This window comes from Vigna umbellata, chromosome 6 (assembly GCF_029865625.1).
Source record: "Vigna umbellata cultivar VRB3 chromosome 6, Vumbellata_1.0, whole genome shotgun sequence".
Taxonomy (NCBI): Eukaryota; Viridiplantae; Streptophyta; class Magnoliopsida; order Fabales; family Fabaceae; genus Vigna; species Vigna umbellata.
Genome location: NC_142170.1, coordinates 6,184,284 through 6,199,257, shown reverse-complemented (window position 1 = coordinate 6,199,257; position 14,974 = coordinate 6,184,284). Strand labels below are relative to the sequence as shown.

Here is a 14,974-nt window from a genome sequence, read left to right as displayed (position 1 = left end):
CTATTTATAGTGATTAACGACTAGACGTAGATTCTTTTGAATCGAACCAGGATAAAAATTGCTTGTGTGATTTTCTATTCCCTACACTCTTTATCTTTTACGCATATCAACTGTTTGATAAATTTTCTCTAAGAAAATTGTTTTTCTAAAACGGACCATTAAACTTGATTTGTGACCGTAACACGCTTTCCGAATATTTTATTCCGCTGCGCGACTCTATAACGGTACCGATTGTTCCAACAAGAATCTCTATAATCAATTTCATCTTGATAGCTTCTTGATGAATTTCTCAAAGACCCAACTCTTACTCTCTTCAAGAACTCAATAACACTTCTTTCTCACATAATCAACTTTTAGATATGAAATTTTGTGTTTTTTGAATGATAATAAGGCTATTTTTAAAGGGAAAACATCTTTATGATGTTATTAATCGATTATGGAAATAATCTAATTGATTAATATAATTCGGATTTGAATTCTAAAATTTTGGTTCTGTTTTAATCGATTATATAAGTATGTTAATCGATTAAGACAATTTAGATGACAACTATGTATTTCAAAATAGTTTCTTTTTGTGCCAAATATGTTCTTAATTGACTATACCTTGATTAATTTGATTCTAAAAGGATTCAAGCTTGACTTACAATCTATTCTAGACCCAACTTTACTAATCTAGATTTTGTTAACCATTTAGACATCATAAAAAACTTGATCAGAAATCTCCCAATCTCAAGAGGGAGGAAGAAAAGGTTAGAAACTATATTAGAGGAATAAACAATGAAAATTTCCTCTGGTTCATACAATTGCTTATGATGAAGCAAGTTTAGAACCTCTAACAAGTTTAAAATCTCTACAAGAACAAACTAAAGATCCTAAAAAACTTGTGCTTCATGAGGAGTATAAGTTCATGCAAGACAATAAGGTTTGGTAACTTGTCCCATTACCAGAAGGAGTGAAACCCATTGGTAGTAAGTGAATATTTAAGACCAAGACAGATTCTAAAGGTAATGTAGAGAGGTATAAAGTTTGTTTTATGGAGAAGAGCTATACTCAAAAGAAAGGGATAGTTTTTTAATAGACTTTCTCTCCAAATTCATCGAAAGACTCTTTTAGAACAATCATGACTCTTGTTGCAAACTATGATTTGGTGCTTTATCAAATTGATGTCAAGATGACGTTTCTAACTGACATCATTGATGAAATGATTTATATGGTGCAACAAAAAAACTTTGTATCAAGAAACACAAATAATATGGTTTACAAACTAACAAAATCCATTTATAGGCTAAAACAAACATCTCATCAATGGTACCACAATTGTCATCAAGTGATTCTCTCATTTGGTTTTGAGATGAATGTTGTTGATGATTGTGTGTATCACAAATTCAATAGGAGCAAATATATTATCCTGACTAGGTATATTGATGACATACTTAAAGGATTCAGCATGAAGGATTATAAATCAGGGGATTCTCCACTTGCTAAGAGAGATAAATTCAGTCTCAATAAATGCCCAAAATGAAATTAGGAAACTCAAGAATGTAAAAGATTCCTTATGCTTCAGTTGTAGGGAGTTTAATGTATGTCCAAGTATATACGTGTCTGGATATAGCATATATAGTTGGAGTATTAGGCAAATATTTAAGCTATAAAAAATTGGGTTAAATATGTTTTTAGTCCCTAAACTATTGGTCGTTTCTGGTTTTCGTCCCTCTTCCAAAGTAAGGTACAATTTGGTCCTCATTCTTTAGAAAAACGTTCGTTTTAGTCCTCAAAATTTTGTTTTTAGTCCTCGTTTTAGTCCTCAAAACGTTCGTTTTTTCGACTAAAACGAACGTTTTTTAAAGATTGAGGACTAAATTGTACCTTACTTTGGAAGAGGGACGAAAACCAAAAACGGTCAATAGTTTAGGGACTAAAAACATATTTAACCCTAAAAAATTTCTCTTTTTATAAATTTATTTTATAAATAAAATAAATTCTTCATAATTAATAACAAATAAATAAAGAGTGTAGGAAAAGAGAAGATTGCACAAATGATTTTATATTAGTTTAGACCAAAAGATCCTACACCTAGTTGTTAATCTCTCTTAAATAGTCATTAACTAATAAGTAACAAATATCCAAAACTTACAAATGAAAAGAGAAGAGTAAAGGTTAAAGTTCACATCTCTTTAATTCACATCTATTGAATACATAAGAGATGACTATCTCTTTCTTTTGACACACAAAAGGATGAACAACTTATCATAACCACAAGAGATGTGCACACTTCACTTAGACACACTGAGTGGAAACACTTCCTTTTACCAACACCAGGGTTTACAAGCTCACAACTTAAAGCACAAAGAGTTTCTTAGCAAAAGCACTAAGCTTCTAAAAAAGAATAAGTAGTTTAAAAAATGTTCAAAGGCAAAGTATTTATAGGCCCAAGTTTAAAAGTAGGTCAAAAGAACCTCGTAACTGCCACTGATAATAGCTTATCCCAAGTGATAATCGATTATTAATGGGTCTTTTCAAAAATTATTTTTCTTGTGATAATCAATTATTAGTGGGCCTTTTCAAAAATTATTTTTCTTATGATAATCTATTATCCCAAGTGATAATTGATTATCAGTAGGTCTTTTGTCAATTCTGAATTTGATTGCATAATCAATTATTCCAAGTGATAATCAATTATTCTAGTGCGTTTTTGAAATAGTTCCTTTCTTTGATGGTCTCTCAACCTATTGTACATATATGTTAAGTCTAATATACAATTAAAAAATGCTTTATTACATAAGCTTTAAATTAATCAATAACTTGAGCAACAAATTCTTCTAATTTTTAAACAATAAGTTTGCTTCATCATCAAAACTTCCTTGACTTCAATTATTTCTTTGTTGCTAAAAGGAATATGATTAAGTTTTTGGTCATAGGACTGCAAATTATGAAAGAAATTGAAAGGTCACTTAAATTATACTATGACAACAAATCAATTGTATTGTATTCTAACAACAATAAAAGCTCAAGCAAGTCAAAACACATTGACATAAATTTTCTGATATTTAAAGAAAGGATACAAAGTGGACAAATTTCCATAGAAAATTTAGGGACAAACTCCATGATAGCATATCCTCTCACTAAGGTTCTTACACTCAATGTCTTTAATGAGCATATTGCTCATATGAATGTTTTACATTTTGAGGAATCATTGGTTTAGTGGAAGTTAGTCACTTTTGTGTGTTTGGTGTTCTATGCTTGATTTTATGTATGCATACATTGCCTTTTGGGTATATTTACTTTTATAAAATATGGTTTATTGTTCAGAAATTACACTATGTATTTTAAAGTCATTATTATATTAATCTTATTGAGATAATGTAAAGACCAGTTGAAAATAGACGTGTACAAGTTACCTTCCCATAATTTTTTATGTTACCCATTTGATGATAAGTTCATGTCATTTGATTTTGTATTAGGAATCATTGTCAAGTTTGGTTGCGATTGATGCAATGAAAATTGTTTTGTTCTACTTGTTGATATAATCAATGGATAGATCTTTTAAACATGTTCAAGATATAGACATATTTGAGTTTATAAAGTCTAATTCATTTATAAGAATTTATATATTTATGATCAGTAGAAGATAGTTAATAATTTGGATCACACACACACACACACACACACACACACACACACACACATATATATATATATATATATATATATATATATATATATATATAATTTGTTAATGGGTCAAATTACAAATATTAAAACTTAAGAAAAAGTAAACTACAGATGTTATATGAAGAAGTCATGGTCTTCTGTAAGCATGTACAATTTTTTTTTTCTGTTTCTTTCTTTTCATCTCATCAGTTTCGAAGGGAATTGAAAATTGCTTTATCACGAAAGAGTTTATTGCTCATTTATAATTGATATGATTTGGATTCATAATCTAACAAAAACATTATTTACAAAGGAACTGAGGTTGCAAATAATTTTCCAACTAAGAACACTTGTTATAACTTCTCGCGTCATTGTTACTTTTAATCTTTTTCCAACTTAGTTTCAGTTAGACACAAAACCAGAATAACCAAACTTTAGATGTGATTGCCGAGAAATTCGTTATAATGGTGAAATAGCCACGCCCTCATGCTAAGCAGTTTCGTTTGAGAGCATATTAAGAAGCTAATAATAAGAATATTTGTAGGATAACTTCATTTTGAAACATGTTTGTTTCAGGTTAATTAACATATTTTCCTCAGTTTCATGAAAAAGAAAAAGAGGTATGTTCTAAACACTAGTCAATGCATCAAAATATTTACCTTTCTAGTAAAGGATGAGTGAACTTGATTTCAGACATTTTACAGCTTAGTTCAGAAGTTGGTGATTCAGAAGTTGGTGATTTTGAAGCAGCATAGTTTCTGTTATCTCAACATGGCCAAATTTTTTGTTCTTTTAACAACTAGAAAAGAAAGAAACATAAAAGATGCTGAAGGAGTAAACACATTATATTAACAAATTGTTGCTATATCTTGTCAAACAAGACCAGTAGTTATAGAGAACTCCTGGTATCATTTTCTTGGATGCAAAAGTCTGACCAACTTTAAGGTATGAAAAGTTGTGATGAAGAAGAAGAAGAAAATGACGATGATGAGTATGAAGAAGAAGAAGAAGAAGATGAAGATGATGATGACGATGATTGAATGTTAGATATTTATTGTAGCAAATTTAACTAGGTTTAATAGCCAATTTAGTCCCCACTTTGGTTGAAAAATCTCAATTTAGTCCCTCGTTATAAAAGTGTTTTACATTAGTCCTAACTTTTAAAATAGTGGGTCAGATTGGTCCCTTTCGTTAAATATAAGTTAACGAAATTAATGGATGATGATATGACACAGCTTAAAGCTGATGTGTTAGATTGGTCCCTCGTTAGCTTTAAGTTGTGTCACATCATCATCCATTAATTTTGTTAACTTATATTTAACAGAAAGGACTAATCTGACCCACTATTTTAAAAGTTAGGACTAATTCAAAATACTTTTATAACGAGGGACTAAATTGAGATTTTTCAACCAAAGTGAGGACTAAATTGGCTATTAAACCATTTAACTAACATTTCAAAAACATTCCAATTGAGTTATGCAAAATACCAGCTTAAAAGTTATATGCAATTATTTTACATTCACGTTAACTTGTACTGATCCTTCCTTAGTCTTTTTAGTTCTTTCACTTTATTTGTAACCATTTCAATGCAGTCATGACAGGAGAAGGTTCAGAACGTCGTGATAAAAGAAAGGGGGTAGCAAGGCCTAAAAAGAGGCAACGACAGGCACCAAAGTATGTACTTAGGGTGCCTGTTACACTACCTATCACTGCTGTTGTCAGTCCATCATCCGTGGGCCCTTCTCCTACCCCTGTCGTACACCCTCCTCCTACCCCTATAATACACCCTCCTCCTACCCCTGTAGTACACCCTCCTCCTACCCCTACAACAAACATTCTTCCTCCCCTGTGATTATTACCCCGTTCCTCCTCTTGTGATTATTACCCCCACTCCTCCCCTTGTGATTATTACCCCTATTGCTCCTCCTGACCCTACTTCTATACCTTCCTCATCTTCTATACCACCTTCTGAGACTGCCACACCATCTGCTGATCCAGATTTAGCTAGTGATGGTGATGGTGTTGACCCGCCCCTCCATGATCAACCATGGATTGAGCCATATGGTAAAGGGTAAGACTTTAATCCCTTTTTTAACCATTTTTATGTTTAAAGTTTGTCTTACTTCAAATGAATTTTATTTCTTTATATGAAGGTTTATTCCATCCAGGGTTGCTTCCCAAGCCATCAGTCGATCAATTAAGCAACAATATTTGAATCCATGGCCTACTTGGGAAGCAATACCTATAGATGACAAAAAGTCATTCTGGGAGCGTTTTACGGTGAAGGTGCAGTGGAAACCTGAACATGAAACTCAAATACACAGAAATTTTCACATGAAAGCATCTCATCGGCTGTCAGAGATGTTTAGGGATGCCCACAATGCAGGGCAGCGCCCTTACTGGTTGGGCGAGCACATTTGGAACTCTTTACTCGCTCATTGGAATTCAGCAGAGTTTTGCAATAAGTGTGCTACAGCCCAGAGGAACAAAGCTTCTGAAAAGGGTGGCACCCTGCGTACTGGTGGGTCGATCACGGTTCATGAGCATGCCGTTTGTATGGTAAACATTCAATACTTTTGTGTTTCTTTCATAAATAATTTATGTATTTTCTATTTCATGTACACTTCTAACTATAAATTCTGTTACAGGCACAAGCTCTAGGATGGGCGGTCCATGTTGATGAGGTCTTTGCATAAACTCATGTTCGGAAGGGCACTAATCAATTCGTTGATGAAAGATCTCAGAATACACATGTAAGCAAATAACAATGGTACTAATATTAATTTCTCATTATGTTATTGTATCATTCCCTAACATTGCTTTTAATGTTTGAACAGGAAGAATTTTCTACGAGGCTTTCACAGATTAGATTTGAACATGGGTCAGCTCCTACACTAGATGATGCGACTAATGAGGACGACGACATCCGTAGGACATAGTGTTGGGTAAATGTCGTTGGTGGGAAGAAAAAGGGATGAGTGTACGGTGCAGGACAACTTGCTGCAAACTATACAACATGAAGAGGAGGTACTCTAAAGCACCAACCTTCTTCTTCCAACACTACTATTGAAGAGACCATTGAGCGCTTGACATAGCTACTACAACAACGTGACCAGGAAAATCATGATTTGAGAGAAAATTACAGTGACTTGAGAATCGAGTTTACAAACTTCAAGTCCCTGATCATGAGAGCACTGCTTGATGCTTCAGACATTCATTCCACTGTCCCTCCGACTCAGCCACGATCCTCCCCGTCACCCATTGTCCCTCAACAGCCCACATCAGTCCAGCCCACACCAGTCCAGCCATCTATAGAGCAACAGGATGATGAAGATCATTCTGATGATGAATATGTAGATTATTAGTTTTATTTTGTTATTGAACATAGTTGTTAGAACATTTTTTATTTTACATTATGATTCTCTTACATTACATTTTCTAGATGAACAATTGTTTTATGTTTTATGTTTTATGTTTAATGTTTCATTTACAAATACAAGTTCTTAAATTTGAACAATACAAATGATGTTATTATATTGTTGTTTACTCTATTAATGATTGGATGACTTTGGAATGTATATTATGGAGGTTTGTCTGTGGTTTGAAATTGTTATACAGGTCTGTCTATGATGTGAACATGTTATGCAGGTTTATGTGGTTGGATAACAAATACAAATATCACTTAATTCTGCCTGGTTCTTACCGAAGGCTTTTGCCCTTTGGTAATTATCGAGGGCTTCTGTGATTTACCAAGGGTTTTTTGACCGTCTGTAATTACCTTGTACCGACGGTTTCTGGCTGTTTTCGAGGGCTTTTGGCCTTCGATAATGCCCTTCTTTTTTGTAGAATATGAGTAATACTTGTATATCAATGCATGATCAAGGAATATGAACAATTGATCACCTGATAGATCTATATTCAGATTTTAGCATTCATAATAGATTCAATCAATCACAATTGTAGTTCAATCCCAATATGCTCATTTAATCGAATCAAATGTTTCATATATATATATATATATATATATATATATATATATATATATATATATATATATATATATATCTTAATTCAAAAATTCAAATTATATTTAACAATGTCAATCATATGATATTGTTCTCAAAACAGAATATCATTCATTCAAATAGAGAAATAAAGAAACAGATTGCTCAAAGACAAATCCTTATAGTTTACTTCTAAAGTTCATTTTGTATATTTCTTAAAAAAACTTAACTTTTAGGATGTATTGATGGTTCTATAGGAAGAATAAGTCCATATTTCTGAAATTTAATTTGCAAGGTTTCCTTTAGATAAATTTATCAAATTTACTCGCAAGTGAAGCAAATTTCCTCTTCAATCATTTCATTTGATGAGAAAACTATGATTTAATCTTCAAAAAACAGGTAAAGTTTTTAAAATTTATTTTATTATAATTTTATCTAGAGTGGGCATAATTAATTAAATTATACTAAACTATGAATTATCTATACTATTTTGCACTATCAAAACTAAACTACTTTTTATTAAAACTGAATTATACTTATTTGTAATTCAGTTTAAGAAAACTGAACTTCTTTTATTAATAGTTTAGTTAACTACTTCAAACTATGTACCTACTGCATTTTACTTTTGCTTGTTTAATTGTTTTGCTCTTTTTCTATTTCCAGCAACACAAACATAAAAAATAAAGGCACGGTGTGTATATATATATATATATTATATATATATATATATATATATATATATATATATATATATATATATATATATATATATAATTTAGATTTTATTAATTTTTTTTTTACTGCGTGAGACAATTTTTTTTTACTTCATTTTAGGTTCTGGTAAGTTTTAAGCTTAAAAGATGAATATATATATATATATATATATATATATATATATAATATAGATAAATAAAAAGTTAACTATTATTATAATAATTATTAAAATAAAATAATATTATTAAATTTATACTAAAATAATTATATATTTTAAAAAAATTAAATTTTATTATACTGTAGTTATATTTCAAGTGGTAATTATTTTTATAACTTAATAAAATTAACTATAATTGTAAAAATTAAAACATAAAAGTACTTATATAAGTAAATAATTATAAAATATAATATTGTTTATATATAAGAGAGAGAATTCAGAAAAAGGTGAGAAGAGAAGAAAGATGAAAGCTTTTATATTAAACTAGATAATAGTTCAAATAAAAATATTTCGAATAAGGCAAAACAGAGATAAATAGAGATATTTTCTGGAGATTAACTTTTTAATCTATATAAAATGATATATAAAATAATTTATATTATTAAATTAAACTATATTTAATATGAGAATCAAATTTTAGACATTTTATATTTTTAAATTAATAATAAATAGTTATAGTTATTAATTTAATTTTAATAATATGACCAATAATATTTCATTAATTTTTTATAAAATTTTTATTATAATTATTTACTAATTTTAATTATATAGATTTATAATTTAACTTTTTTAAATGCTGTAATATTATTCAATATTAATTTGTTTGTTTGTCATTATTAAAAAAAAAACAAATTGAACTAATTCTTTTATGCTCTGTTAGCTTTGAGGTGATACACTGTAGAGAATGGTTTGCGCGGATATTTAATTTTATGTTCGCTTTCATGGATTAGCCTGGATTTGTGCAGATGGATTTGGAGGATATAAAAAAATTTCATAGAAGAGATTTGGAGGTGATTATAATAAAAAGTCATTTTTATCCTTGGTATGAAATAGTTTTTGCAGGTAGGTGCATGCATTGCTGTAATAAAAATATCATTCTTATGAGATTTGAGTAGTTTTAATAATAATATATAATAATAATAATAATAATAAAACTAATAATAATAATTATTATAATAATATTATTATTATTATTTCAATTTACTAAATTATAATTTCTTTTTACATTTTAAAAAATATTTTTTTTTATAAATATTTTTACAATTATATATAACATTAATAATTATCATCTTATATTACTTTTACTATTAAGGGTATTTTGATAATCTTTAATTTTTACCAATTAAACAAATTTTTTTTATCACATGAATCAAATCCTACAATAATTCTCACAAACTTTAATTCTAAATCCACTCTCATTTACCTTCAAATCCACTCAAACAAACAACAATTAATTTACCCTCAAATCCTCTCAAATCCATCTACTCACTCTCTCTCAATTCCTCTCCCCCAAGTGAACACACCACGGATGAGATAGAGAAGAGAAGAGATTGCAGACATAACTACTAAGTGAAATAATGTGCTTCCTTTGAGTTTAAAATAATACACTACAATACAGTTTAAAAGAAAAAAAAATAGTTTAATTCAGTTTAATTGAACTAATTAGTTTAGTTCAATTTAAACAAATTAATTTTTGGTTTAATATAATTTTTAAGAATACTCTCTAGTACAGTTCATTTTGCCTACCTCTAATTTTATCCACTAATTTATATTTCTATTTTATCTTTTAACTGTTGATTCATTTTCTTTGTGTTTCATGCTAAATGATTGAAGAGGAAATTTACTTCACGAGTAAATTTACTTCACGAGTAAATTTGATAAATTTATCTAAAGGAAACCTTACAAATTAAATTTTAGAAATATGAACTTATTCTTCCTATAAAACCATCAATATATCCTAAAATTTAATTTTTTTATTTAAGAATTATACAAAATGAACAGTACGAAATTAGAAGTAAAAATCACTTAAGCCTGGAAAGTATAGTCTTAAATTGAAATAAAAACATGAACTATTAAAATAAGAAAAATAAAAATGAAAAGTAATGTGAGAGAAGATGTTAAGCCTTAATAACAGGTAATAAAAATTACATTAATTTAGAAAGAACAACCTAGGCGAAGAAGAGGTATTGTGCTTGTGGCGTGTGGTGTGGCCCTGCAATTGCAAGCTTTTAAGGAGAATTGAGAGAGCTAAAAGCAAAAACAAATGGTGATGAAGAAGATGAGGCTATTACTGCTGCTAAAGCCCTTCAGTGTATCTTCACCACCTCCCCACACCCCCCCTCAGGTAACATTGCCTCCACCCACCATCTTCCCTTTTCGTTTCATCACCTCTTTCACATGTTTGTATAATTCCCCGTGATGGTTTTGTTTGCTTGTTTGAAGATTCATTTAGGAAACAATAGGTGAAGGGTTTGTTACACACTTTCCAATATGCACGCATACTGCTTGATGAAATGTTAATTTGGGGTTTGTTTGTTTGTGCTTGGTTGGAAACTTGTATTCTAAAATGGGTAGATGGGAAATAAAAAAGGTCCTACATTTTTTCCTACATTCCTGCTACAATGCCATTTCCCTGCTGCCCACTTTCATTTTAACCTAGAAAAAGCTTTAGTTGAATGACCAACGCTTCTTTATACGTCCTTCATCTTGTAGGTAAAGTATTGGTGGTAATTTAATTTCTTATCAATGAATTAGAACAATAAAAATAGCTGTTTTTGTGTGTGAAATGTATTAGGTGCGAGCTTTTGTCAGAAGAGTTAATTTTGACCATTTAATAATAAGATTCTTCTTATTGAGAAAAACTAGAACTACAAACGTAGAATATAAGTTCATATTTTGATCATGTAAGCATTAGCTTTTAATCTTAACTATTCTTGTATGGCTCTATGACCCAGATTTATAGTCCACCTTTTTTACAATGACAAGAGTTCTCACCTCGTACACCGTTCACCCTATATAATGAAGAAGGGATAAGATACCAATAAGCCGTGCTTTCATTACTGACGAAGTATCTAATAACTCAGCCCTTATATATATATATGTGTGTGTGTGTTTGATGGTATGATACACAAATAGGTGACATGTATCAGATATGATATGTGTTTGTCGTGGTTATTTTGGAAATAACAGGATGTATACATAATTTAAAACGTATAACAATTCATAAAACATAATAAATATATAATTTCAATTATGTGGCCCAAACATGACATTTCTTAGATATTGCCAAAATAAAAAATTATAAATTATTGTCATCATGAAAGTGCTTCAAAGATTGAGTTTTTCATCGATAAGCATATTAGAGTATTGGATATAGATAAGTTATTGAAGTGTAATGCAAATTCTAGAAGACTATAGAAAAGCCTAAGATAGAAGTATTAAAATGTAATAAAAGTTCTGGAATATTGTAGAAAAGCCTTAGATAAGAAGAAAAAAATCAAGAACATTTTACATAGGTAAAAATCTAGGACATTTCACATATGTTTTGCCTAGCATGTTCTAGAATAATCTACGGGTCTATAAATACCCATGTTCTCTACCATTTGAGGTAAGACAACATCTATAACAACTAAGACAACTAAAACACTTCTTCCAACTACTACTTTCACATTTTACTATCTCCACATTTTCTCTACATTTCACTATCTTTACATATTCTCTACCCGATCAATTATTCCTTTCACAACCTCAAAATACTAACATAAGTATTATTTGATACGTTAAACAAATCAAATTGCAATATTGGTGCATTTGATATGATGTCTTACTACATCCTTATTTAATATGGAGTGCTTTGAGGATTTTTGCCATATATTTTTGACATGGTATTTTTGGCATGATTGAGATGTTTATAGAGCAATTTAAAATTTGAATTGTTAGGAAAATTGCAGATTATACAGTTCTTGGAGAATAGGCGTAAGGTACACCATGATGCAATAAACTTTTGTCAAGCTATTTTGCGAAAAAAGTCAGTTGAATGGAAAGCTGTACTGCGTAACAACTTGTTGCCAGCCATCAATGATGTGGATCTAGTTGTCACAATTGGTGGTGATGGAACTCTTCTACATGCTAGCCATTCATTGGATGACAAAATTCCTGTTCTTGGAGTGAATTCTGACCCTACACGTATTGATGAGGTATATATAAATATAGTTTTGGCTTTGCTATTGATATAGCGTCTATGTATATATATTTCATTTGATCATCCTTTGATTATGAAAATAAAGAAACTAGGTTATTTAATCAAATTCCATTTGCAATAGGTGGAGCAATGCAGTAGTGAATTTGATGCTAACAGAAGCACAGGCCATCTTTGTGCTGCTAGTGTTGAAAACTTTGAACAAGTAAGCTTAGCTCTTGTCTACCCATATAGGAAAGATTATCAAGTAAGCTTGCTACTCCTTGAGGTTTAGCAGGAAGCATGTGTAGAATGAAGTTTTATAATTCAGTAACTTGAAATATTCAATTTTTTTTTGACATTGTTGTTAATTATCACAATCATGAACCAATAATTACTCCTTTGAAACCATTTTAATCATTATACTCTGACGTGACTAACCAGCTCAAAGCTGGTTTAGCATTGAGTAGAGATAGGATTGATTTGGGATTCAAAATGTACCTCTAATCAATTGTGAGACTTGAGAATTAAACTTTAAAATAATTCTAGAGGGCTTAATTGATCCCTCTCACAATCTTCTATTTATAAGAATAAATTGATACAAAAGTACATGATAAATAGGGTAACCCTAGACACAATATAATCATGATAAATAGGGTAATCCTAGACACAATATAATCATGATAAATAGGGTAATCCTAGACACAATATAATCATGATAAATTAGGATAAATATCCTAACAGTGAGAAATGAGACAAGCTTGCGGTGATGTCTGTTCAACGTCTATTCCCTCCTTTGTAAGTACAGTTTGGTGCAGCTTTCAATTTTATGACAAAACCTGTAATTTTGTTACCATTGTAGTCCATAAGTTGATGAGCTGAAAGCCTGCAGCACAAGTGGCAAATATCTTTTGAAAGGGAGTCCATTCATAGAAAAAAAAGTTCCTAAATATCTAATTTCTCTATCTTAAGCATAACAATTTGTTGTTTCCTTTCCCATATTAAAGTTTTGGTATATCACCAATTTAGTTATTGAACGTGTGACGCATTGCAAATTTAATCTTTGGAAAAAGGAAAAAAATCTAATTTAGTCCCCGAATGTGTAAATTATCTTCTACTTTTAAGTTGTGAGAATATTGTCATTAAAATATAATTTTGAGGATAAATTTGATACTAAATCATAAATTGTTTTATTATTAAATTATAATATTGAGAGACCAATTTGTATATTTTACACATTTAGAGATTAAACTTTTATATTCTTTCAAGAACTAATTTGTCAACGTCTTATATTCAAGGATGAAATTGGTCATTTAACCTAAAGTTTTCTTGTTAATAATGTTACTCTATATTTTTTGACTTCAACTTTTGGATAAATGTTCAGCTTCAAATGCTTATTTCTTGTAAAAAAAAATGGGACAAATTAAGGGATATTCTCTCGACTTGTAATCTAAGCTAAAGATTCTTCGTCTTGTATAGGCAATTGAAAGGTGAAAAAGTGGGACAAAGTGTAATATACATATTAGGAATTAGAAATGATTTTCTTCTTTAAATTTTGTTGGTTTCAATATAATATTTCATCTATCCAGTTTTTAAAATCTTTTTCAGGTTTTAGATGCTATACTTGAAGGTCAATTTCTTCCTTCCGAATTAAGAAGGACCATGATATCTGTTAACGCACTGCACTTGTCAACTTATGCTCTCAATGATATCTTAGTTGCACATCCATGTCCTGCCTCGGTTTCCAGGTTCTCATTCAGGTACATGATCATTCCAGTGAGAAATTAAAACTCAACTCACATTTTCTTAATTTTGTCTCAGAGGTTTTATTCTCTGTAATGAAGCCAACTAAGCATATATTTTTGTAGAATCAAAGAGGGTAACAAACCATGTTCCCCTCTCGTTAACTGTAGATCAAGTGGTCTACGTGTTTCAACCGCTGCTGGTTCAACTGCTGCAATGCATTCAGCAGGTGGATTTCCAATGCCAATTTTATCTCGGGATCTCCAGTACATGATAAGGGAGCCTATTTCAACCGAGGAAGCCTCAGATCTTATGCGTGGATTGATCAAAGATGATCAAACATTAGTTGCTACATGGACCTGTAGAAAAGGAGTGATATATATTGATGGTTCTCATATCTATCATACCATCCAAGATGGGGATATCATTGCGATATCTTCCAATGCACCAGTTCTGAAAGTTCTATTGCCTCGTCATCTGTTATAGTTAGAGAAGGCGACAACTAAATTTCACGGCATATCCTCATCCGGAGACTAAGCAAATTTTGTTGGAGTATTAGTGCTTTTAATGAAAAATATAGGCCACATGAGCTGACATAAGCTTGTAATGTTCCCATTCGTTAGTAAGGGTTGGGCCACAAATGCAATTCGAAATCTCATGCATTGATATCGTGGCCATAAATTTGAA

At 30.4% G+C, this 14,974-nt stretch overlaps 1 protein-coding gene across 2 annotated transcripts; it reads left to right on the top strand.

Annotated features, from left to right (window-relative positions):
* The first annotated feature begins 10,513 nt into the window (after nt 1–10,513).
* LOC148196661 (putative NADH kinase) lies at nt 10,514–14,974 on the top strand. Of its 2 annotated transcripts, XM_088092528.1 has the most exons (5): nt 10,516–10,711; nt 12,318–12,563; nt 12,690–12,770; nt 14,153–14,304; nt 14,413–14,974. In XM_088092528.1, the coding sequence occupies exons 1-5, from the start codon at nt 10,631–10,633 to the stop codon at nt 14,771–14,773; spliced, it is 921 nt and encodes a 306-aa protein (XP_087948654.1). In that variant the 5' UTR covers nt 10,516–10,630; the 3' UTR covers nt 14,774–14,974. The 2 variants fall into 2 exon arrangements, with proteins under 2 accessions (XP_087948656.1, XP_087948654.1); XM_088092530.1 differs by lacking the exon at nt 12,690–12,770 and having other exon boundaries at nt 10,514–10,711.